Below are 24,404 nucleotides of genomic sequence, written 5' to 3'. Positions count from 1 at the left end.
GCCGCCTCCAAATTGTTCCAGCTGAGTAACTGCCACCGGGGTACCCAACCGACGTGGCCCCTTCATCCACACCCTGCAGAGCTTGTCCCGGGAAGGACCCAGGAGAAGCCCCTCTCCAGGTCCTGCGTGCCAGGGTCAGAACAGCAGTACCCAGAGCCAGGACCTTCCGAGGGGCTCACACCCCAAAAGGGGCCTGCCAGGCTAATGCGCTTTCAGTACTTGGCTCCTAACAGGCGGGGTCAGGAGCAGGGATCAGGATGGGGACCTGCCCTCCGTCACCCCGAGGCTGAGTGGGAGCAGGAGGAAAGCTCGCTTCCAGCCTTGACCCCAGGAAATGCACTTCCCTTATTTCTCCCTCTGCGTGTTTCCCAGGAGAAGAAAAAAAAATGGCCCTTTTACACGCTGTGTTCTCTAAACGGAAGAACACTCTAATAGTCTATGTGTGATATGAAGCAGGCTCATTAATTTCAATTTCAATATTTCTGTTCTTTCCATTTCTGCCAGGAGAGGGAGGCCGATCTCTTTCCTCCTGTGATGTTGGTGTGAATCCATCTCTGCCAAAGGCCCTGGGCTCTGAGAAGGCAGAAGCCAAAGTGGGGGGAAGGTGGTGGGACAAGAACCACGATGGGACCACAAGCCCCCGCACCCCCAGGCTGGAGTCAGGTTAACAGAGACACAGACACTGATGGCTGGTGACATGGTGGCCTCGTGCTCTGAGGACAAACACAACTCAAGTTCATTTACTGAGGCTCTAGACATGCTGGAGGTCTCCCCAGAGTCCCACGAGCTGTGAGCAGGCAGGGGTGGGACAGCAGGACCCCAAGATGGCAGAGTCCTGGCTGAGGGAGCAGGTGGCTCAGGTGGGCCCTGCCCAAGCACATCTAAACGTTCCCGGATGCTAGCCACCTGGGCCGCTTCGCGAGGGAAGAGGAAGGGACACATACCCGCAAGGGAGACCTTTCTACATAATTGGGGGCCAAGAAATAACCCTGGTTGACTGCTCTGGAAGTCCAGACTCCAGACTCCACTGGACCTCTAGCCAATGGCCAGGGACCAATCAGAGAGAACCCTGTAGTGACCTGCTTGGCAATATTTCGGGGATTCTCACACCTCAAATACTCATGGCCACCCCTACCCCCCACACGTGCGCTCACACACACACACCCTGCATATTGGAGCTACTCATCACTGGAGATAAAGCCTCTCACAATATCATGGGGAGATGACATCTCCCCATGGGAGGGAATATATCCACTAACGTAAGTAACAGTAACTGGAAAGGTGAAAAAGCCGTTACAAGGGTGTTCAATTTTGACTGCATGGTGGGCCAGAGGGCTGAAGAGGGAGGAAGTAAGGTCAGCCCAGCAGCAGGACAGTCCCCTGAACGAGAGCCAGGAGGGAACTGTAGACACAGTGCCCCTTCTTCATACACCTGCAGAAGCCCCAGGAAGGCAAGGAGGCAGGGACTGACCTGTCACTCCAGGACCCGTTCCACTCAACCTGGCCCCAAGGGTTCCGGACTCTGATGAGCTCCGTTTTCTGGCCTTGGAAGTTTACCTAGAGGGGAAAAACATCAGGGCAATGTGGAATGATAAATTCATGCGTGAGCTCCAGAGTACTTCTCCTCCAGCCACGGTTGGCTTTCCCAAAAGCCTCTTGACTATGACACGCAAAAGACATGTCAAAACTCATCAATTCTTAACTAGCCCTTGGAACCCTCTAATTCCTAGTGAGCACAGTGGCTGGCATCACCAACAATGATTATTAATCACCCCAGAATTGGATACGCTGCATCTGGGAAATAAAGTAGAATTACAAATAACAAGAAATTAGTTCACGTGAATCTTCAAATGAATGAGTTTTCTGTCTGGATTGGAATCGCCCTAGAGGCGGGGGCCGAGTCTTATTTATTGGTGTATCGTCAGCATCTAGCACAGCGAGAGGTAAAGAGTAGTTTGTCCCAAGTGCTCAGGGACCTATGAGTGAGTTTTCTTCATCCTTAATATCTTACTCACAGATGAACGAAAAGTATATAGGCACACGCTGGGAATTTAAACAACGATAAACAAAAACCACTTCCAAGTCTTCTGAATCCAATGTTCCCCCTTTCAGGTGTCAGGTGAGGATTTCTGCTGTCCATATGGAGAACCCTTGAGCCAGTAAAGAAAGATGTTCAGCCATGCCCTTCATGCTCTGCCCCGGACCAGGAAAAAGGGCCAGTGCATTTCAGAAAGATTTTGGAGGAAAGAGAGTAGAAGTAAAAAATTTCTGTTCATCAACTAACCAGAAATTTTAGCTCAAAACACTTTATCCTCATGCGATGGGCACAAATCATATTTTTGATGTGTAAAAATTAAGTTAGTATAACCTCTCCAGAGTCTAGAATGCAGCTTGCAGCTCATCATTTAAGATGTTCATTACGTGAAAAGTGCAGGCAAGGTAAATGTCTTAGAGGTGGAGAGAAAGGAAAAGCCATTGAACAGATGGGGTGGAAGGTTTCTATTACTGGAAACAATATTTGGAAGCTGCAACATTAAAAATCACATGCCTACTGGGGTGCCTGGGTGGCTCACTCTGTTAAGCGTCTGCCTTTGGCTCAGGTCATGATCTTGGGGTCCCAGGATTGAGCCCCGCATCGGGCTCCCTGCTCAGTAGGGAGCCTGCTTCTCCCTTCCCTCTGCTCCCCAACCCCTGCTCGTGTTCTCTCTCGCTCATTCACTCTCTCTGTCTCAAATAAATAAATAATCTTTAAAAAAAATCACATGCCTACTCAAGTGAGTGATTGGCAAGGCATTATGGGCAGGGAAGGAGGGGAAAAGAGCTTATGCAAATAGTTCAGTTCTAGAGAATCTCATTGCATCCGCCACCCTGAATGCTCTGCTCACAATCCCCTGGTGAGGAGGCAGGACAGGCTTCCTTCCGCACTGCTTACTCCCCACTCCTCTGGACTGTGTTGCTCAAAATGTGGGCAGCAACGGGAGAGACCAGAGGTGCTGCATCCTCTACAGATCGGGTTTGAGACTTGTCCAGCCGAAGCATGAAGTGGGCTTTTGGACTTCACTGAACTAGAACCTGAAAGAATGTGGCCCTTGGCTTCTTGTCCTCCTCTTCCATGTCATTGCCCCTCCCTTCTCTTTCCCACATGTCCCTTCAGGAGCTCTTGTCTAAACCAAGCACTCCCTAGAAGTCAGAGGGGTACTGTGTGGGGTCTAGTAACCCCTGGGGATCAGTTCTACACTGGGCCACTGCGGCAGAGAATGGGACTTTTGACGGTTATTTTTATGTGTCAACTTGACTTGGCCACTGGTGTCCACATATTTGCTTTTACACAATTTTGGGTGTGTCTGTGAGGGCATTTCTGGATGAGATTAGCATTTGGATTGGGAGACTGAGTAAAGCAGAGGGCCCTCCCCGATGTGGGTTGGCCTCATCTAATCCGTTGAAGGTCTGACTAGAGCTATAGAAGTTGGAGGAAGGGAGAATTCATTCTCTTTGTCTGACTGCTGAGCTGGGACTTTGATTCTCTTCTGCTCTTAGACTGGGACTTATACCATTGATTCTCTTGGTTTTTGGCTTTTGGACTTGGACTGGAACAACCCCACCAGATTTCCTGGGTTTATAGCTTACAGATGGTGGATCATAGGACTTCTCAGCCTCCATAATCATGGGAGCCAATTCCTCATTCCCTATCTATTTATCTATCTATCTATCATCTATCTATCTATCTATCTATCTATCTATCTATCATCTATCTATCTAACATCTATCTATCATCTATCAATATCTTATTGATTCTCTTTCTCTAGAGAACTCTAGAATTAAGGAAGAAAAAAAAGAAAAGAAAAAACAAAGCTTAGACTCTTACGCTAGCTAAACCAGGTTGGTACTGTGGTAGAATCACATGTTTCTCTCTCTCTCTCTCTCCTGTTTTGCTCTTTTGGATTCCAGCCTGCCTCCTTTAGATGAGACCTTCTCTAAAATGTCTGAAGGCGTGGTTTAAACTGTGATGCACTAAATCAGTATAAGGGACTAGCACTGCTGAGTCTATTCCTGTACCCTATCCACAGGGGTTCACGTCGCCTACCTGGTCAATTCCTGTCACACTGTAGGCATGGCCCTTAATGAGACCAAAAGGTGTCCGGGCTTCAGATTCTGCAGCATTTCTGATCTAAAATGTGAAAAAAGCAGCGTTGAACCCACTGGGTAAGTCAAGCCTTCCCTACCTGCCCAGACCCAGCTCCATACCTGGCCTGGTCCCTTCTGCTCCCCCATGTGCCTGACGCATATAAGATCACCCCTAAGATGGTTAGCTGGGACATAGAGCAATTCCCAGTCTCTTACCAGGGTGAGGAGACCCTCATTCCCAGCTCAGACTCCAGGGAAAAGTTCACTTTTTTGCCCCCACACAGAGCAACTTGACCCCACCCCCCATCATGTAGCCCAGCACAAGATAGAGGTACGATCCCATACACCAAAGAGAGGATAAGAAGCATTTAACAGTCTCACATACAACCCTATGCCACAAACTTGGAAACACAGAGGAAAGGGATAATTTAGTAGCAAAGAAGATATTCCCAAGGTTAATGCAAGAGGAAACACAAAACTTGAATATGTTCTCTTAAAAAACTGGGTGAGGTAAAACTATACGTGTGTATGTTTGCATGCATAAAGACATTGGAGAAAATACTGTTAGATTCCTATCTACTGATGTGAATGTTTTAATGCTATAGGAAGTAGAAAAAAAACAAGTTTCGGAAAAGTATGGAGTAAGACTCCATTTCGTAAAATCTATGGAGTAGGACTCCATTTAGTAAAATCAAACTGACTTCTTCTATGGTTTTGTATTTAGGCACATGCCCGTATGTGTGAGTAAGGAGGGGGGTGTGAAGGGCACACACTGGGTGTCCCAGGGCTGGGACTTGGGCAGGGGCATTGAAGTTTGCCTTTATAGATCTAGGATTGTTCCACCTGATATAGTAAGTGTGCCCGAACTTTGTAATTTGAAAAACATTAAATTAAAGCTTTTGTTTTAATGAAAATACATAAACATTGACACCACTGCGCCTCCCCCCACCCCCCGAAAGTTATGCTCCTCCTCTCGCCCAGCCAGGGCACCTGCTGGTCTACAGCCCGAGGGCAGTGCCAGGAATGTGAACACGCAAGTGAACTTACATCAACGGAGCAGCCCACCAGAGAGCCCCTCTTCAAGGCCTTCTCTAGAATCTCATAGAAGTTCTCTGGAGCCTCTTTCGTTGCAAAGGTCTCTGCTACACCCCCGGTGAAGTCTTCCATGGCCTCGATGGTGCTGCCCCCCTTCAGAGCCTCATAGCTCCCATTCAGCCTGTCTCGGAAGGAAGGCAGGGACACCGTTGCAGGGAACAAGGAAGGCCACCAGGTGGCGCCCTTTGACCAGAGTTTTTCGAACTCTTCTAAGAACCATTGTCTGTCCTGGCCTTGCCCTGGGTTGGGTGGTGTGGAAGGAAGATGGGAAGCAGGGATTCAGCTTTACGTGGAGCTCCAAGGATCCTGGGCTCTCTATGAGACAGGCAGTGCAGTGTGGTGGTAAAGAGCGTGGACTCTGGTCCCCGACTGGCCGCGGGTGCAAGCGGCAGACCCACCACTTGCAAACTGAGGGCTCCGGGGACAACTCACTTACCTAGTGCTTCAGTTTCCAAATTTACAAAATGGGGGTGATGGGCGTATGCTCCCTCCCAGGACTGCTGTGAGGTGTAAATGAGGCTCGCCCGCCCTCCCTCCCTCCCTCTCCCTCATCTTACACGGAACAGGGAACAAGACTACCATGAGGGTGTTAGTTATACAAAGACTGAGACAAAGTTGAGGATCTTTCTCTTCCTTTCTGGTCTCACATACTCACAACCATTTTTTCTCCACATAATGGTCTTTTTTATTAATATAATTAATATAGTATTAATATAATATATTAATATAATATTATATTAATATAAAATTAATATAATATAATTAATATAATCTATAAATATAATAAATTAATATAATATAAACGTTTCCATTTAGAACGGTTTCAGATTTATAGAAAAGTTTGTAAACAGTAGAGTTCCCGTATACTCCTCACCCAGTTTCCCCCAGGATTAACATCTTGGTACACTTGTTACGGTGACTGAACCCATATGTTATTATTATTAAAGTCTCTACTTTCTTATTATTTCCTTAGTTTTTACCTACTATGCTCTGTTCTGAGATCCCACCCAGGATATCACATCACACTGAGTCCTCAAGCCCCCTCTCGGCTGTGACAGTGTCAGACTTTCCTTGTTTTCCATGACCTTGGTCATCTTGAGGAATATTGTCGGGTGTTTGTAGAATGTCTCTCGATTGGGATCTGTCTGCTGTTTTTCTATTGATTAGACTGGGGTTATGGGTGTAGGGGAGGAAGACCACAGAAGTAACATGTCCTTCTCATCATGTTGTATCCAGGGTCCATACTGTCATCATGACCCATCACTGTTGATAATGAGGTCATGTCCATTAGGCTTCTCCACTGTAGTTACTTTACCTCCCCCTGTCCACGCTGTCCTCTTTGGCAGGACACCATTATGAGCAGCCCTCCCTTCAGGAGCAGAGGGATTTGCTCCACCTTTAATTACTTGCAATTCTTCTACGTGGAAGATTTATTCTTTTCTCCAATTTATATTCAGTCATTTATTTATATCAACATGGACTCAGGGATATTTATTTTGTACTTTGGTTTATAATCCAAAGTACTTATTTTATTGCTCAAACTGTCCCAGCTTTGGCTACTTTCAGCCTCTTCAGCTGGTTCCTGCGTCCTTTTGACGTAACCCCACCAGTGTGTGTGTGTGTGTGTGTGTGTGTGTGTGTGTGTAAAACATGTTCTTTCACTTCTTGGTACTACAAGATGCTCTAGGCTCATCTTGTGAGTTTCCCGGCCCAGTCCTAGAATCAACCTTGTCTCCAAGGATCTCTGGTTCCTTTCTTTGGAAAAACGGTATTAGAGACCAAGACCCGGGAAGTAGGGGTGCTTGTTCCTGTGGGGCTGCTGTTCTTTCTAGGCCCCCTGTGCTGACAAAGTGAGGAGATGATGTATGTACACCGACCTGGGATATATACATGTGTCTATCTGGAACCATCACTATTAAACAAAACGTGAGAGCAGCCTGAGTCTCCAGCCCTAACCCACGACCACAGGCATCATTCTAAGCCTCCTCTCCTTGCTTCTCTGTAACCTCCTCTCCAAAAGTGAGAAACCTAGCTCCACCACCTGCCATCCATCTCCTTAATTGTTCAACTCATTATATACATATAATGGTATCAGAATTGCTGTCCTTGCCCGTATGAGAAACAACTTAATCAGCCTGAGTAGAATGCTTCCTTTTGCTTTTAATCTTACAGACCCCATTCATGCCCACAGTTACTCAGGTCAGCTCCTTTTTCTCCTACCCCTGCAATGAGTTTGTTGCATAAATTTGTAATACAGTTAGATGAAATGCATGGTCTGCATTTCATCCTGGGATTCCTCATCCTTCTCTATGATTTTTAAATCTTCATGTATTAAGCTTCTTTCTTTGTGCTGTGAAGTTTTATGAGTTTGATAGATGAATGGTGTCACGTATTCACGATTACAGTATCATACAGAATAGTTTCACCACCCTTAAAAAGATCCCTTGTGCTCCACATATTCATCCCTACCTCGTCCTTCCCTCCACCTGAACCCCTGGCAACCACTGATCTTTTTCCTGTCTCCATAGTTTTGCTTTTTCCAGAATGTCATATCATTGGAATCATGCAGTATGCATGTAGTCTTCTCAGATTGGCTTCTTTCACTTAGCAATATGCATTTAAGATTCATCCATTTCTTTTCACGACTTGATAGCTCATTTTTAAATCACTAAATAATGTTCCATTGCCTGGATGTACCACCACTTGTTTATCCATTCATCTTGAAGGACATCTTGTTTGCTTCCAGTTTTTGGCAATTATCAATAACAGTACAATAAATATTTGTGTGCAGCTTTTGTGTAGACATAAGTTTTTATCCAACTCATTTGGGTAAAAATGACTTTTTACCGGACTCATTTACCAGGGAGTGTGATTGCTGAACTATTAGGTAAGACTATGTTTAGTTTTATAAGGAACTGCCAAAAGTCTTCCGAAATGGCTGAACCATTCCTCATTCGCACCACGAGTGAATGAGAGTTCCTCTTGCTCTACATCTTCGACAGCAATTGGTGCTGCAAGTATGTAGTGGTATTTCGCTATTGTTTTCATTTGCAATTTCCTAATGACAAATAATGTTGAGCATCTTTCCATGTGCTTATTTGCCATCTGGACATCTTTTTGTGGTGAGGTACATCCCAATCATTTTTGGCCTCTTTGAATGACCAAAAATTAAAGATCTTCTTTTTTAGGAAACTTATTCTTCACTCTTTGAGTGGATACCCTTCAAATTCCACTGGATCCCACCAGCTGGAATTCCTGACTCAAGCCTTTTCCACAGCTGCAAGGGGAGGGTTTCCCTGGGCTGGGCTCACCGAGGATGAAGCCATGCCCGCCCAGCCCTGGAGAGCACAGGCACTGGAGAGGATCCTGCCGAGGTCTCCTGGTGGGGGACTCACCATGGGGTAGAGCTGGGGCTGGGCCGCCTGGCTGTCCTGCGCCCCTTTGCCCATCTGAAACCTGTCCGGTGCCTCGGAGGGGTGTGCATAGACTTAGCTGGAGCAGATGGGCATGGGGGGCAGGTAGTATACCTTTGGTTCTTCTTTGATGGCTTTAATTCTGTCCTGCTGATTTCAGGATCAATTAAACCTCCGTTTACCTTCACTTAATTTTGCCACTTGCCAGAGTTAGAAGCACAAATGTGCTTCCCAGTTCCCGTCTCTGAAGACAGGTTTCCCATGGCCTGAAGATTTGGTATGAGCCCAAGAGGGACTCCCAGGGGAGCTCTGCTGTCAGCTGAGCACAGAACTCAGGCTGCTTGGCCTTTTGCTGACAAGCTGACGGGCTGGACATCAAGAGTGCTGGCGGGAACCAAGGTCATCTGGCAGGTGATTAAAAATGTTTGGGTTCCACTTACCTTGAGCTTCCTCAGCTCGTTAAATCCACAGAGACAGAAATCAACATGGCGGTTGCCAGGGGCTGGGCACGGGGGACGGGGGGTTGGAGTTTAGCAGGTGCAGAGTTTCAGTTTTGCAAGTTCTAGAGGTGGATGCTGGTGATGGTTGCACAACAGTGTGAATGTACTTAACGCCATTGAGCTGTACACTTAAAAATGATTAAAACGGTCCCTTTTACCACAGCCCAGATGTTTGAGCTATGATGGTGCTTGGTGGCAGGTTGGGAGAGACCAGTTCTGGTAACACATCCAGATTTTCCTCCGCCTACCCTCGCAGCTCTTTGGAAGGTCAGGCACAGGGGGGACATGTGTCGCCACTCACTGAAACTCCCTGGAAAGGCCCCGCGGGTGGAGACCTGCTTCCTGGACAGCACCCCTCCTCCCCGGGCAGGGGGCACTCACTTGGCGTAGGCTTTTTCCAGCAAGGCGCTCCAGAACTCGCTGTGGTCGGCGGAGTGGAGGAAGATCAGGCGGTCCCTGAAGGTGGGCAGCCGGTCATCGATGACCACATCCAGCCACTCACTGTGCTGCCAGAACTGTTGGCCAGGACGGAGATGGAAAGCACGGGGGGTGAGTCCCAGGGGAGTCCAGCCCCGTCCGTGTATGTTTATCACTTGGCTCTTTCTCCCTCAGACCACACACTGCCCTTAGGGTCCTGAGGAAAATCACATGCGGGTCCCATGATGGGGCTACCTGGACTGTGTCCACTGAGCCACAGGCTGAGAGCCCCACCCGCCGCGGACATCTGCCTGAAGACCCCGTGTGGACCCATCAAAGCCGGGGGCCGGTGGGACAGGGTCGCACGCGGACACCGCGGGGTGGGCTGGGTTAGCTCTTCTGTCTCCCGAGGGAGGGGCGTAGTGTGGGGTTTGCTCTGCTCTTGCAACAGCGCGGTTCTCTATGCGCCCTTCCGTCAACCGGCTGCTGGGCGTCTTAATGTTCCTTCATCTTCAGTCCCCTCCTTGCCCGGGGGTGGAAACTCTCAGACTGACTTTTTTTTGGCCATTCACACAGAGAGAGAGAGAGGCTGTAATGGGGCAGGTGGACACTTGTGCCGGGCGTGCAGACACGGGGTAAGTGTGTGTGCATGTGTTTGTGTGTGCTCACACACGTGCTTGTGTGTCCATGTGTTCACACACGTGTGTGCATGTGTTCACGTGCACTCGTGCATGTGCGTATGAGTGTGTGCGTGTATCTGCGTGTGCGTTCCTTCTCACTCAGTTGGCCCGAGAGAGACACGAAGGTAAGAAGAAAGAGAAAGTAGAAAGAGGGGAGCACACGCAGGGGCTCCGGCAGCGGTCCATTTCCAGCTTTGCCGGGGCATCCCAAGCGGTTCCGTGTCAGTGATCCTGCCCCAGTCCGACCAGGCCGCCCAGTGTCTGGCCGAGGTTGTGTGTGTTTGAAGGAATATTCCCCCGGGCTCCCAGTGACGGGCTCTAAGGGGTGTGTTGGGAAGCAGCACGGCGTGGGACACTACAACCCCCCCCCCCCGGGTGGGCTCCCACTTGGGGGCTTCACCCTCCCAGCACATGTCACTTCAGGCTTTCTTGGGGGCCTTTGTGACTTCAGGTTCCACGGACGCACTGCTCGGGGCTTCCCGAAGCAGGTGCAGGGTTGGGGGCAGTTCCGGGCTGGCCTTCCAGGGGGGAGCTGGCTCAGGGGATCTTACAGGGCGGCACAGAGATGGCCCCACCGGCACCCTCACGCCCGCACTGTGGCTGAGGACAGGAGAGGAGCAGCAAGGGGGCCTCACTCCCAACGCCCCATCCCAGATGTCAGCATGTGACTGACAGGCCCCCGACAGGGCAGCCCCAGCCGATCAGAGGCAGGGCAGCGGAGCACAACAGGGCACTGGAGGGAGTACTCAGACGGCCGGCCTTGGGGACGGAGGGGACAGTGTGGTGGCCCGGGAGGGGAAGGTGACAGTGCGGGGGCAGAAGTGCGTGCCGGCCCCATGCTGCCACCTTCCTAGGATCCCTTTTAGTTCTGCGAACCCCACAAGGTAGATATGAGTCCTCTTTCCAGACAGTGTGTGAAATCTGCCCGAGGAAACCCGCAGACGTACGGGGCAGGGCAGGCGTCAGTGTGAGCTGGGGCCCTTTGCAGGGGCTGCGGGGGAGGAGAGGACAGAGAACAGGGCCGTGAGCAAACCGGAAGCCAGCTCCCAGGCAGGCCATGCCCCGGGAGTGGCTCTGCGGGGGTCCCACAGGGGCGACGTGTCCCCCCCCCCCCGACCTCCAGCAGGCGATGCCTACATGCTTCTGTCCATTTCTACTTCTTACCCTCACTCACGGCTCCAAATCTGTATTTCTTCAATAAGGAGGATCTCCCAGTTTATGAGAAATAATCCAGTCCCAGGGAGGAAGAATTGTTTTAGGCCATTTATGCTAAAAGCACAAGCTGTTCCAAAGACTAAAACCCGTTGGCAAGGACCTCCAGACTTGCCACAATCGCACGTAAAGTCTTACTGTCTATTTTCCAGAAGGGCTCACCACGTCCTCCTCCCGCATTGAGAGGCGATCCCGTGACACAGCGTGGTTTGGGGTGCTGCTTTCACGCAGATGGGGTCACATTCCTCCCAGGGTTACCGAGCAGCTGAAGAGGCTCATGACGTCATGCTGGACCCCAAAGAGCTAACACTTCCGGTCAAGGTTCCCTCTTACCTGGAAGTGGAATATTCCGGCATAACCGGGTCCAAAGCTTTGGTCCTGGGGGACGACTCTCGCCAGAGCATTGTCGTTCAGCGTCAGGGAGGCAATGGCAGCTAATAACCAGCAGTCCCCTGCAAAACGAGAGCCAGACATCACGGTTTTCACTGCCCACTCACAGTGAATGGGAAAACGCTATGCTGGAAGGAGAGGTGGGGCGTCCCAGATGTGGCCACATCTTTTCCGCATTTAGGAAAACGGACAGGATACCAACAGATACCTCTGTCCTCCCCTTCTGCCTCCCTTCCTGGCTCTTTCCGTGCCCAGTTTATCACGCACAGCTGTTGTCGTCCGGGCCGTGTTATAGGACACGCTCACTTGGGTTTCAGACTGACGCTCCATTATGCATCAGCTCTGTGCATTTCCAGAGGCTTCCCCGCCAGAGGGCAAGGCTGCGGACGCTTGTGTCAGCGGGGCTGGGTGAGTAGGCATTTCGTAGCTGCAGCCCAAGAAGTTGGGGTTCCTCAGAAATAGCCCCCCGTGGCGCCCGGGGAATGCATTTCTGGGGCTGAGGCCTCCCCACAGCACAGACTCGGTTGAGTTAGAGAGGAGAGTAGCTCCAGTTATTTTTCATTTTCACGATTTGCTGACCGGTCTACTGATTTCTGCAGCCGTGACTTCCCACTGACACCATCTGGAGGACACCTCCAAAGGGAAGTCAGACGTCAGACAGCATTTTATCTGTGCTGTGCCAGCCTCTCGCACGTATCCACTTGCCCGCCCTGGGGGTGGCACCAGCGCCTCTTGCCAGGGCCGCCTACGAGCTCCGTGTGAGCAGATACGTGCAAGTATCCACTTCCCCAACCTCTCTGTTTTATCCCTGATCTCTTTGTTGGCAGTAGATAACACCGCCGTCATTGGAATTCTAGACCCCAGCACACTTAGCTCGGCTTCCTTGGGCTTCACATTTCTGGAAAATACCATACAGCCCAAGACCCCTTTCTGATTGTTGTGCACAGGCAGGAGCGACTCTCAGAGGGTGTAGCATCAGGAAAGCTACTTGCAGAGTCACCCTGCTTCTGGCTTTCCCTAGAGTGTCACCGGGGGGAACATGCCAACTGGTTCCTCAAGCATCCGCTGCTCTTAACAGCCTGGGGTCCGGCTTTGGGGAGATGCTAATGAGAAGGGACACAGAACCTTTCAGGATCATTTGTTCAGCAAACCTCACTGAGTGCCTCCGGGGGGGGGGCGGGGGGCGGTTCCTGCTCTCAGCTCTGGGGTGGTCCTGGCCAGAGTCCGGGTGGAGGGGGCCCCCTGCTATACGCTGACCTCCTCCCGTTTCTTCTCTAAGTTAGATCTTTGCCCAATGGAGGAAAATGCGTTTCTTCTCCTAGAGCGCAGCACCGCGTGTCTCTTCAGCCGGGAAGGCCCTGAGCTTTTGAAGGGGGGGCATTCAGAAGCCAGTGCTATTCATACAATTTAAAGCAAAGGAAAAAACTCAACAACAAAGCAATATGGCTTTATCTCTCTGCTGGGCCTGTGTGGATGCATGGCATTGCCCAGAAGAGGGTACCCTCTGAAGGTCAGTTCGTCAGGCAGCGGGGTGGACAAAGCATGCAAGGGGCCGCTAGCTAGCTGGAGGGACTGGCGATGGTGTGGGTCGTGTTCTAGCTCTTATTCTGGGTGTCAGGCTCACCGCCCTTCATTTTATTGTTATTCTTCCTGGCTTATACAGAGGTTATGTACAGTATTTGGAAGTAATAAAAGTGTTACAAAATGGGGCTCCTGGGTGGCTCCGTTGGTTGAGCGTCTGCCTTTGGTTCAGGTCATGATCCCAGGGTCCTGGGATTGAGCCCCACATGGTCATGGTCAGGGCTCCCCGCTCAGTGGAGAGTCTGCTTCTCCCTCTCCCTCTGCCCCCCCCCCACTCGTGCTCTCTCTGTCTCTCAAATAAATAAAAATTTTTTTAAAGTGTTACAAAATAATAGTTATATTCAACACCAACCAAGGTTAAATATGCAGTTGGAATTCCAAATAGATACTTGCACTCATGCCACAAACCAAAACCTTGAAACACAGAGGAGCCTATACAATGCCTTTTTATCGAATAGCAACATAGGGATAAGGCAGGGGCCGGGGAGGGGGCAGTGAGGGGAGGCAGAGGAAGAGTCTGGAGGGAGAGATGAGAGAGGAGATGAGGAAGGGGCAGGCAGAGTCTCCCAGAGAAGGCTGACCCCCAACAAATGAAGACCAATCTGGATGTAATTTTTTTTCAAAAGGTCAAAGTCATAGCTAGGATGTGTAATTCTATCGTCTGTGTACAGTTGACCCTTGAGCAACATGGGGGAAGGGGCGCTGACCCCACCCCCAACCCACCGCACAGTCGGAAGTCCACGTATAACTTTTGACCCTCCCAAAACTTAACAGCCAGTAGCCTTACTGGTAACCTAGTCAATTAACATGTATTTTGTGTGCTCTATATATTCCGTACTGCATTCCTACAATAAGAATGCAGCGAAAAGAAAGTGTTAGTAGGAAAATCCTAAGGAAGAGAAAACCCACTGACAGTAAGATACTGTGTTATTCAAAAAAATCCATGTATAAGTGGATCCGTGTTGTTCAAGGACCAACTGTATCATGGATCAATCTGTTGATCTGTCATCAACTATCATCGCTCTAGTTCTGTGACTCTGGGTTCTTGGTTTGGGGTAGCTGGTTGGTGAGCCCGGTGGTAACTCAGCTGTAGGCCAGGCCTCATAAGCTTACATCTCCACTGGTGGGGTTTTTGGGGTTTTTTTTGTTTTTAAGATTTTATTTATTTACAGAGAGAAAGGGACACTAGAGAAAGAACACAAGCTGGGGGAGGGGGAGAGGGAGAAGCAGGCTTCCTGCCAAGTAGGGAGCCCAGGACTCTGGGATTATGACCTGAGCTGAAGGCAGCCGCTTAACCAACTGAGCCACCCAGGCGCCCCTTTTTTGGGTTTTTGAGGAGGTCTTTTTTTTTTTTTTCCATAGATAGAATAAAGGTAAACTCACTCCAATTTTGGGCTAAATCCTGAAATGCAAGGCCCACTTTAACAGACTTGGGGGCACTCTCAGGTTAATTTTAGGAAGGAGACTGTGAAACTCCGGGGGGGGACCCCCCAAAGTCTGAGCCCCTGGTGCACTGTGGCATAATGGTTAAGAGCAAGTTCAGATCCTGACTACCTCGCTATCAGTCCTGTGATTTACGTTACTCAGCCTCCCTCAGCTTCGGTGTCTCATCTGTAAAATAGGAAGGGTGACCAGGACGGAGATCCAGGGACTGAGTTAATGCATGCGTGTGTTAGCCGTGTCACGGTGCAGGGAGCCAGAGCAGCGCCGCGAGGTATCTCCGTTCTCTGTGAACTGAGCCCCACACTGCAGCACACCCACCCCCAGGGGTACAAGAGGGCAAGGAGCCTGGAGTCCCCGGGGCTCCATCCGGGTGGGGGCAGACTGGCAGACTGGGAGGGAAGAGAGGAGGAAGTAGCCGGGGGTAGCAGTCATATTCCCCCAGACCCTGTGCCCCTTGGGGGTCCCATGTTGCTCTTGCCATGGGGGCAGCTCAGAGGCCCTGTCCTGCTGGCCCCAGGGGTGCTTGTTCCAGCCCCCTCTCTCCGTGCTCCATCCCCTCACACTTACCAAGCTCCCCCTGGCAGATATCTGTCCTGGTGGCCCCTCCAAGAATGAATTCTGGGTTTTTCACTATTTCCTGGAAGAACAAAGGCGTTACTGGGCCATTGTGATTGGAGCGGGCTCAGGGTCTCTCTCCCTTCTGGGAGCAGAGGGCTTTTTTCTTATTTGATTCTTTTCCGGTGGAGGGGTGCCACAAACCTGGGCCTGTCTCTGGTAGATGGCACCCCCTGGGGAGAGATCCTGCCTTCTGGGCAGCCTCTCAGCGCTGGACGAACAATGGACCATGAACTGAAGATTCCCATTGTCACTCAGGCCCTGGGCTAGCAGTTGGGGCGGGGCGGGGGCAGGGCATGAGTTCGAATCCTGACTCTCCACTTATGGGCATTGTACCCTCTGTGGGCTTCAAATTCCTCATCTTAAAATGAGGTAATACACACACCACAGACCAGTGCCTAGGATTAAATACAAATTCATGCTCACCCACCCAGCTGCTTTCTTTTTTAAAATATGCATTGTGTATATATATATATATATATATATATATATATATATACACATTATATAGTGGGAGATATGTGCACATATCTCTCATGTAACTTTACCTCAGTGCATTACATATATTTTATTCTATATTGCACATAATTATATTATTATGTGTACATAATTACTTATACATACATGTATCTAGAGAAAGAGATACTATAAAGCATTAACAAAAAAGTGTTTGAAAGCAATTGTATAAAATTCGTCTGTTCTTTATAATTTTGCTGAGTCATTAGTCTCCATTCCTGACAGGGACTGAGGCAAAGAACAAGAGAGAGGGAGTCCCTGCCCTCCTGAGTTGCTGAGGGACTGGGGGCCAGACCATGAACAGAGGCATGGACGTCCAAGTTCAGGAGCGGTAAGTTCCAGGGTGGAAAGTAATGGTGTGGGACGGGGGCTGTGTGGGGGCTGGAGCAGCCAGGGAGGACCCCCTGGGGAAGCAGACAGTTGAGTAGGGAGTCACGTGAGGGTCCAGGGAGAGGAAACAACAAATCATCAGACATAGAGGGAAGTCCTGACACACAGCAGATGCTCGGTCGTTTTAAGAGGATCTGAATGCAGGCCGAGTGAGGGGTTTTTCCCACCTCTTTCCAGAAACAGGACTGGAGCAGGAGTCCTCACCAGTACCTGGGTGGTGGCCCAGGGGACAGCTCTGCCCTGAACGGGCTTCCTCAAGCTCCCCGGGACCCTACTTCTCCTCTGGTCTGCGTCCAAAGTATCAGCAAGAGGATGGCGATTTCTTTGCAGGAAGGGGGATTGCTTAAGACGAAGAGCCAACGTGTAAAATGACAGCGCTCTCCCTGCGGCCCCTGGGATGTGCCGGCCTCGTGGAGTGAAGGACACCCCGGACATCTGCCCAGAGAGCACTGCGTGGGCTTATGTGTTTTTCCAGTGTTTCAGTAAACTGGGCCAGGAGAATCTCTGAACACTGTGCCATCGGCTCACCACAAGCCCAGGCGTGGCAGGGGTCCGACCGACACCCCGAATGCCGGCTCCTGAAGGGCAGGCACGGCCATGGATGGGGGTGTGGGCAGCTCCTCTGGGCCGGTCTCCTGGCCCGTGCAGACCCTCTCACACTCCTCTTCCTCAGGTGTTTGCAGGTGGCTCTGGGCCAGGCCAGTGGGGAGGTACAAACCAACCAGGAAAACGTGCTCCCCTCAGGAGCCCTCCCCGATCAGCAGAGGGGCTCTGGGCACGCCATCTAGCTTCTCCAGGCTCTGTCTCCATCTGTCATGTGAGGCCACCTTCCTCCGTCGTGGACATTCGGGGCCAGGTGCACAATGTGTACAGGAGCCCCTGCTCCCAAGGGCCCCCCAGGAGCTCCCACGGCAGCCAGCCCCTATCGGGGGAACGCAGCAGGGCTCCAGCCAGCAAAACTCCCACCGCCCCGGCCCCATCCCTATCGCCGACTCGGAAGGCGGGCAGACCCCGCCCAGCAGGCTGTGGCAGACGCGGGCCTCTGGAGGCCAGATGGGCTGTGGGCGAGGAGCCCCCCCCCCGCCCCCCTCGCGGCCCTCCCCTCCCCCGCCTTCGGCTGGCCCGTCCTGCCAACAGAACCAGCTGGGCCAGCAGCTGCCACTGCCTCTCGGCTCCATCATGCAGCTAGCTGTTTTTGTCCAGGAGAGTTTTACCAAATTGCCTCAAACTGTGGATGGATGGAGACAAATACAGAAGGAGAAAACTCAGAAACTCTCACCAAGTGAACAGGAATTAGCCGTCAGGTGTGAAGTGGTGAGCTCCCCGGACGCGTGGCTGATACAGGGGTCTGCCCAGCGTTTCTGGGAGTCAGTGAATCGGCGCGGGGTCTGTGAATGTTCAGGCCGAAGGGGCGGCCCCGTGGCCACCGGCCATGTGGCCACGAACGCCGACAGATGTGCGTCTCAGGCGCGGGGAGCGTGGGACGTGCGCCCGTCTCACACGCGTATTGGTTCCGTGTGTGCTCTGGATGCCTTGCGCTTGTGCCTGGACGGCCTGCGTGTGTGGGGCCCAGGGGTACGTTTGTTCTTGCAAAATGCTGTTTGGGGGCTTGAGGATGAGGGCTACCTGTTACAGTCCTGGGACAGGAAGATCAGAGGAGTCTCGACAAACCCGAAGTGAACCCAGACAGAGGACCAGGCGTCCCGGAATGTTCCCTCTTGGGGCCTGTTCTGTTCACTTCGTACATCATCAGGGGCTCAGCCACGCACACAGACTTTTCTTTACTTAGTCATTAATTTGAACGGGGAGAAGCCGTGTTTGTAACGAGTTTGGAGGGGCTGGGCCCTACGACCGGCAGCTGTGTGCTACCCAGGGCTGTGAAGACGCGTGGGGATACGGGGGTGTCTCTGGAGGCACAGAGTGGCAGGCCCGGTGTGCAGGGCAGTCTCAGCCAGGGGGCCGTCAGCCTGGGCTAGAGGGGTATGAGCATCTTCAGCAAAGAGGTACCCTGGGTTTAGGCTGAGAAGTTAGGGAGGGAATTGCATAGGAGAAAGCAGAAAGGATGCAGGCAGACAGGGAGGCGAGGAGGAAAAGGTCGAAGGACGCGCTTGTGAGCTAAGGAAGTCAGGCTGCGGGCCCAGGAAGGCAGGCCCTTGGCTGCACCCCAGACCCACTCCTCCCCACTCCGACACACAGCCCTTTCCAAGAGGCCCACTGGAGGGACATTGGATCTACCCCCTTCTCTCCCAGCGGAGCCTATCGCCCCACCCCCGCTGCAGGCCCCCAGGGGCTCCCCCTCAGTGCGTGCCTTGCCTGGGGCTCTCTGGAGGGTGGGCCCGGCTGCCCACTGCCCTCTGGTGTCCCCCTGACTTTTCTGATCCCGACCGCTCTGGTGCTCATGCCCCCGCCCGCGAGCACAGCTGTGTTTGACAAGAAGGTGGTGCTGGGGAGGGCCCCACGGTCCCACTGGGCAGCTCGGCACTTGCTGCCTGAACGTGCACCACCTAAGTGCTGAGCAGACGTGCGAACAGCACCCAAGCCACAAAAGCCTTCTGGAGGGACACTGGCAACGCTTAGCCTTTCCCTCCTGCCGCCCGCCCACCTGCACACCGGGGACGCTGGCCCTCCATCCTGCAAGAGGAATCTCAGTCCTCACCCCCACCCAGCCCCTCGCTGCTGACTTCACACAAGTCTGTCAGAAGTCTGCAAAACCCCTAGCCCCTCGGATTGCAAACAGACGGGGGTGTTTCTGGGAGTGAGTACAGAAGGGACCATCTCAGGGGCACACAAGGAAAGGCAGAACGGATTCTGAGAATGAATCCATAGGAAAGACAGCAACAGTAGACCTGAGCTGAGGTAAATAAAGAAATCGTTCTGCCCTTGGTCGCGGGTGGATGGCGGCCTCACCCATCCTTTGGGGCAACCCCGAGAGAGATCAGTAGTGAGGATGACCACCTCCTAGAGCTGGGGTCTGGGACTCTGGACTCCCTTGGGGGTCCGGGTGGTCCTTGCTCCACTCCACGTGCGGGAACAAAGGCGTTCTCCATGCTGGCCTGTGTGCAGACAGCTTTTCTGTTGGAGAAACTCCAACTTCGGCAAAGAGGAGGTGAGTTGAACGCGGCGGCGGAATCACACGTTAAGCCAGTGGGTGGCGGTGCAGACCGCAAGGCAGGGCGCCCTCCTCCAGCGGGGAGGGGACAGTCGAGTTACAAGCACGGTCGTGTATGTGCTGCCTAGCAAACACAGTCAGGGACACCCATCTACAGGCTCCTTTCTGCCCGCTCTACACGCTAACACGGGAATCCCTGCAACAGCCCCGCAAGGGAAGCAGCATTATAACCCCCCTTTTGTGGAAGAGGAAAGTGAGGCTCTGTGTGGTACATGGCCTGGATCCCCCGCAGCGGGGAGGGGCTCGGCTCATTCCCTCTGTTGGGGCTGCTGAAAAAGCTACCTTTTCCAAGGTCATGGCTCTCGGGGGTACTGCATCCAGTGACTCATTGGGTGAGGGGCACAGACACAGGTGACGCTGTCACCCCGACACAAGACGACTCTGACGGTCCATCCTAGCCCAGGGCACCCCGTGCAACTGGCTGAGGGCTTTGTGGGGCCATTTATGGGGCCACATGACAGCCCAGAGGCTCCATCTGCCCATTCCTGCTCCCCGTCGAGCCGCAGGTGTTGATCCTGAGAGCGCCTGTGATAAACGTCCTGCAGGTGCTGTTTGTGTGGGGTCCAGAGAGGAGGTCATGTAGCCGTCGGTGACATTGCTCTGGGGTGGCACCCGTAATAGCAATCATGACATCAGCTGCCACTTACTGTGGACTGTTGCTGGACATTGGATCTACATTGGTCGTTTCTGTTCCCGTTTCACAGGGAACTTTTCACAGGGACTGAGGCTCCGGGGAGTTAAGTACCAGGACCACAGTCGCGGGACAAATCAGTGGCAGGGTGGGACCAGCACTCAGGGTCTCACCTTTTGTTCAGTCCTCTTTGCGCTCTCCTTGTCCATAGCAACCTGTCCCCATAGGGGCCCCACCTGGAAGGTGTCCCCACCTGGAAGGAATGATAGCCAGCGGCGCCCGGGCAGAGGTCAAGGCCTGACTAATCCAACACAGCAAATATTGACTCCTTGTGGGAGGCACCAGCTGGTGCCCCTGGGGACCATCACCTCCAGACTGTTGGGGGTGGGGCAGCTCGGACGCTGGCTCCCCTCTGGGAAGGGAGATGCGTGGTTTGGGGAGAGAGGCCCTGCTTCCCGAGTGTTCCATCCATCACATATGTACTGAGCACTCGCTGCGTGAGTGTCCATCCACACTGAACATCCTGGGCTGCAGCCAGAAGCTACGGGCACCCCACATGCATCCCAGCAGCCTCAGCGCATGGGGCAAGACTGCCTCCCACCCAGCTCTGCATGTTTGCCTTTGGGTTCCCATAGAATGTGTCATCTGAGACTTGTCTCACATTCACCACTTAATGACAAGCCCCTCTCTGGCTCTGGGTTCTCATCCCGGGCTCACCTCGGTGGGAGTCAGAGAGCTGGGGATGGGGTGTAGCCAGACACCCTGGGCATGGCCCCGGGGCCATCCCTGGCTTGCTGTGCATGCCCCCTGCATGTCATTCCCTCTGCAAACTGCATAGCATCTCAACAGTGGACTTGGCAGATGTGCTTGGCAGATGTGTCTGTGTGTAGCCCACCCACCCAGCCCCTCCTCTCCTTGCTCCCTTCTGCCAGGCTGCTGAGCCCACACCCCTGCCTGCCACCCCCACCACTTCCTCTTACACTCACCCCTGGCCGTTTCCACACGAAGGGGATCTGGGGCCTCTCTCTATAGAAGAGAGAGGAGCTGTTGGCTGGGAAGTCTGCATCCTCAAACAGGACTCCCTTCTGCACGCACTCCTGCCTCAGTTGCTCGAAGCTCTGGCCTGAAGAGTGGGTGATGCGGGCATCCTTGGGAACCGGGTGCTTCTGGGGCCCTGGGGCCCGATAGAGGTAAGGCATGGCTGCTCCCCTGCTGGGGGGCTCAGGTCGACAAGATGACTGTACTAGTCAAGAAGGAGCCAGCTCAGGGAAACCAGGGCTCAGTGGCCCTTGGCCTCTTCCTGTTTGCCTGGGAACCTCCCTGTGAAGACTGAAATGAGGCACGCCCTGATGGCAAACTGTAGAGAGAGCTCTCTGCCCTCCCAGGGGCTCCTGCAGACCCAGAGGGAGCAGTGAGCCTGGTCCAATTCCAGGCAGAGGCAGCAAACTCTGCTTAATGCTCTGGGGAGACTCCGTGGGAGAGAGAGGATTGCTTTATGGGAAAAGAGAGCAAGAAACCAAATCGGTCTGGGAGGTGGCAGGCAGTGTTTGCTTTGCGGGAGGAGAGTGTACTGTGTGGTCTTGAATCACATCTGAAGTCAGAGAGCTGCAGGGTTTTGTAGTCGGAAGGGAGCTTAGTGAACTGTCATGACACCCATTACATGAACCGAGCTTACCCAGCTCTTTCTCAGACCACCTCATTTTGATTTAGAGCAGGGGTCTGCAAACTTTTTCTGTAAAGAGCCAGTTAGTTAATTTTTTGGCTTTGTGGACCATGTGGTCTGTGTTGCAAGTACTCAACTTTTTGGGTTGTAGCACAAAAGCAGCCATGGATGCTATGTGATGAATCAGCATGGCTATGTGCCAATAAAACTTTATTTACAAAAGCAGCGGGGGGGCCGGATGTCATCCAGCCGGAATTTGGTGACTGACCCCTGATACGGGTGTACACACAGAGGACATCAGCCCCTCCTCCAGGGTACAGGCGCCTCTGTTCTCCAACATTCCTGGCAGGAGGTGTTGGGAAATACTTGCAAAAGCAGGTATCGTATTAGTAAAATTCTGTGTCCTGTAAAACTCTACAAACACGATTTCACATTTGAGAAGAAATGAGGTTCAGAGGTTGGAGGCAATTTAATAAAAGTATTAACCTCCGTGTGAAGCCCCTGGTCTTCTAGGCACTTAACGATGTCTCTGTGATTCCCGAACTAGTCACAGTGGGTGTTGGAGGCACAGGGTCTTGAGTTAGTGGGTGTAGTTAAAAGCCTATGACACGAGTTTTTATAGGACCTCCCAGTTTCCAGGCATGTTCATTTAGTTCCACACACTTCCTGTCGAGTGGACCCTGCGCATTGTTTTATAGAGAATGTGTAGGCATCGAAGTTGGTGACATCAGGGTTGAACTCCCAGTTTTGCCTGGGGTCACCTTGGGCAAACACTCTGTGCCTGTTTTCTCGGCATGAGTCAGGACAACGGGGTCTCTTAGAGCTGCAGGGATTATGGGATCAAAGCAGCTTGTGGAGTCTGGCATATGCAGGGTCAGGAGCTGTGGATTCCTCCCATCCCTGTCCTCTCTGTCCCCTGCCTCATCCCACAGACACAGGCTCTCATGACCCTACTTCTGAGCCCCTTTTGTTATGTCTCTTTGCACAATAAAGGATTCTGGAATGATTCTGTGCTAGAATCAGTGGAGTTGCCGGGAGTCCTGCATCCCGCTGCCCGACAGACAGCTCTATTTAGAAGTGATTAAGGACAAGAGCCAGGGAGACAGGTGTGACAGCAGGAGGGTCATCCATTTCTGGATCATTTCAAGGAAATTAGCAGCAGCCCAGGTTCCTGAGAATTTCCCCCTCAAATGCCCCATCGAGGGGTAAAGGAAACTTGCAGTGAAATTCAACACCGTGGAGAGTCATGAAGGGTCCGCTTCATGCCGGACCTTCCCCAAGTTCCAGGACTGTGTATCCTTATTCCTTTCCCATTACAAACCCCTCTCTGGGCAGGTGTCTTTCCCCTTGGTCTCTCCTGCAGACTGGAAGAACCAGCCTTTTTCCTGAAAGCCTATTTTAGTTACTAGGAAATCAGAAACTGCATTGCCATTTGTGACTACTGCGGAAATGCCTGAGTGGGAAACACACTGAAAGCATTTAGCAACCCGCAGCCTATTGGGGTTCACCTTGCACCCTGCTCCCCAGGACCATGTCCCAGCACGGGAGACAGGACTGCAACTAGGACCCTGCCCAAGTGCTCCTGCCTGCCTCCTGGTCCTCAGGTGAGTCAGCCTTCACGACCCCTCCCAGCCCTGTCCCTTGGGACGAGCCAGGACCCGGGTGCAGGCCGGTGGATTCCCCTGTGCTGACGTTCTTGTGAACCTCATTGCCCCGGGCTCAGGGCTACATCGGAGCGCCTCTGAGCCCGCGCCCAGCTCAGCCTGCCACCCTGGCTGGGTAAACATCGAACCAGTGCCTCAGGAAAACAGATACCATTCCTGAGCCTCTCGGGTTAATTTTCCAAACCTTGGAAAGCCATGGCCCCTCTCCCCCGGACATCTGGGCACGCACCCTGGCTCCCCTCCCCTCCGGACTCTTCCTCCAGCCGCCCCAGCCACTCTGCACACAGTGCCCAGCGCCGCTGAGCCAGGCACGGAACACAGAACAATCCCCGTCGCAGGATCGGGTCTGGTTTGCCCGCTTGGAAGTCCTGGTGAGGGAGAGTCCGTCTGCCCTGCTATGAAGTCCAAGGCCACTGGACTCCTCGGGCAAAGTAGCTGCACCTGGGTAAGGGCTCAGACTGTTGGTTCCATCTCAGGATGGGAAATGGTTAGAAGAACTTCAGCCACACCGTCTGGATGCCCGGCGGGCCTCGCACACTCCTGCATGCAGGCCCCTCACACACACCCCCTCACACACCCGAGGGAGCGCTCTGAACGCCTCGGAGGGGAAGGTCCATGGGTCTGCCCATGGGAATGAGGTGCATTTCTTGTAATGAGGTCTGTCTGCTTGTCACCAGCCTAGACAGAGACATGGGTGGCTTCAAGCCCAGTGAGCCTCACGGGGACCATTCATCATTTGAGCTGTATCTCCTTCCCCTTGACAGAACAATGTGCTGAAGTGAATTCTAAATTAATTGATCCCTACCAGGGCCTCAGGGGGCCTACTAGTCCTTCCCCTCCACACTGCTGACCTGCACTGAATATGTTTTGTTTTCCTTTCCAAGCCCAGGTGGGTTTGTG

At 52.5% G+C, this 24,404-nt stretch overlaps 1 protein-coding gene across 3 annotated transcripts in view; it reads right to left on the bottom strand.

Annotated features, from left to right (window-relative positions):
• The window catches only part of CAPN9 (calpain 9), a 42,959-nt gene extending 21,383 nt beyond the window's left edge, over positions 1-21,576 (bottom strand). For 2 of the 3 annotated variants that reach the window (XM_036106970.2, XM_078077698.1), the window contains exons 1-7: positions 21,164-21,576; positions 15,424-15,493; positions 11,776-11,894; positions 9,515-9,648; positions 5,173-5,341; positions 4,085-4,168; positions 1,472-1,557 (exon numbers count right to left, since the gene is read on the bottom strand). In XM_036106970.2, coding sequence (XP_035962863.2) covers positions 1,472-1,557; positions 4,085-4,168; positions 5,173-5,341; positions 9,515-9,648; positions 11,776-11,894; positions 15,424-15,493; positions 21,164-21,376 — 875 coding nt within the window. In that variant the 5' untranslated portion in view covers positions 21,377-21,576. The remainder of the gene's footprint in view (positions 1-1,471; positions 1,558-4,084; positions 4,169-5,172; positions 5,342-9,514; positions 9,649-11,775; positions 11,895-15,423; positions 15,494-21,163) is intronic. The other variant, XM_078077699.1, reaches the window with a different exon arrangement.
• Positions 21,577-24,404: the final 2,828 nt, after the last annotated feature.

The sequence above is a fragment of the Halichoerus grypus genome, chromosome 7 (assembly GCF_964656455.1).
Source record: "Halichoerus grypus chromosome 7, mHalGry1.hap1.1, whole genome shotgun sequence".
Classification (NCBI taxonomy): domain Eukaryota; kingdom Metazoa; phylum Chordata; class Mammalia; order Carnivora; family Phocidae; genus Halichoerus; species Halichoerus grypus.
The sequence above is the reverse complement of the archived record's forward strand: the minus strand, read 5'-3'. Positions and strand labels throughout refer to the sequence as shown.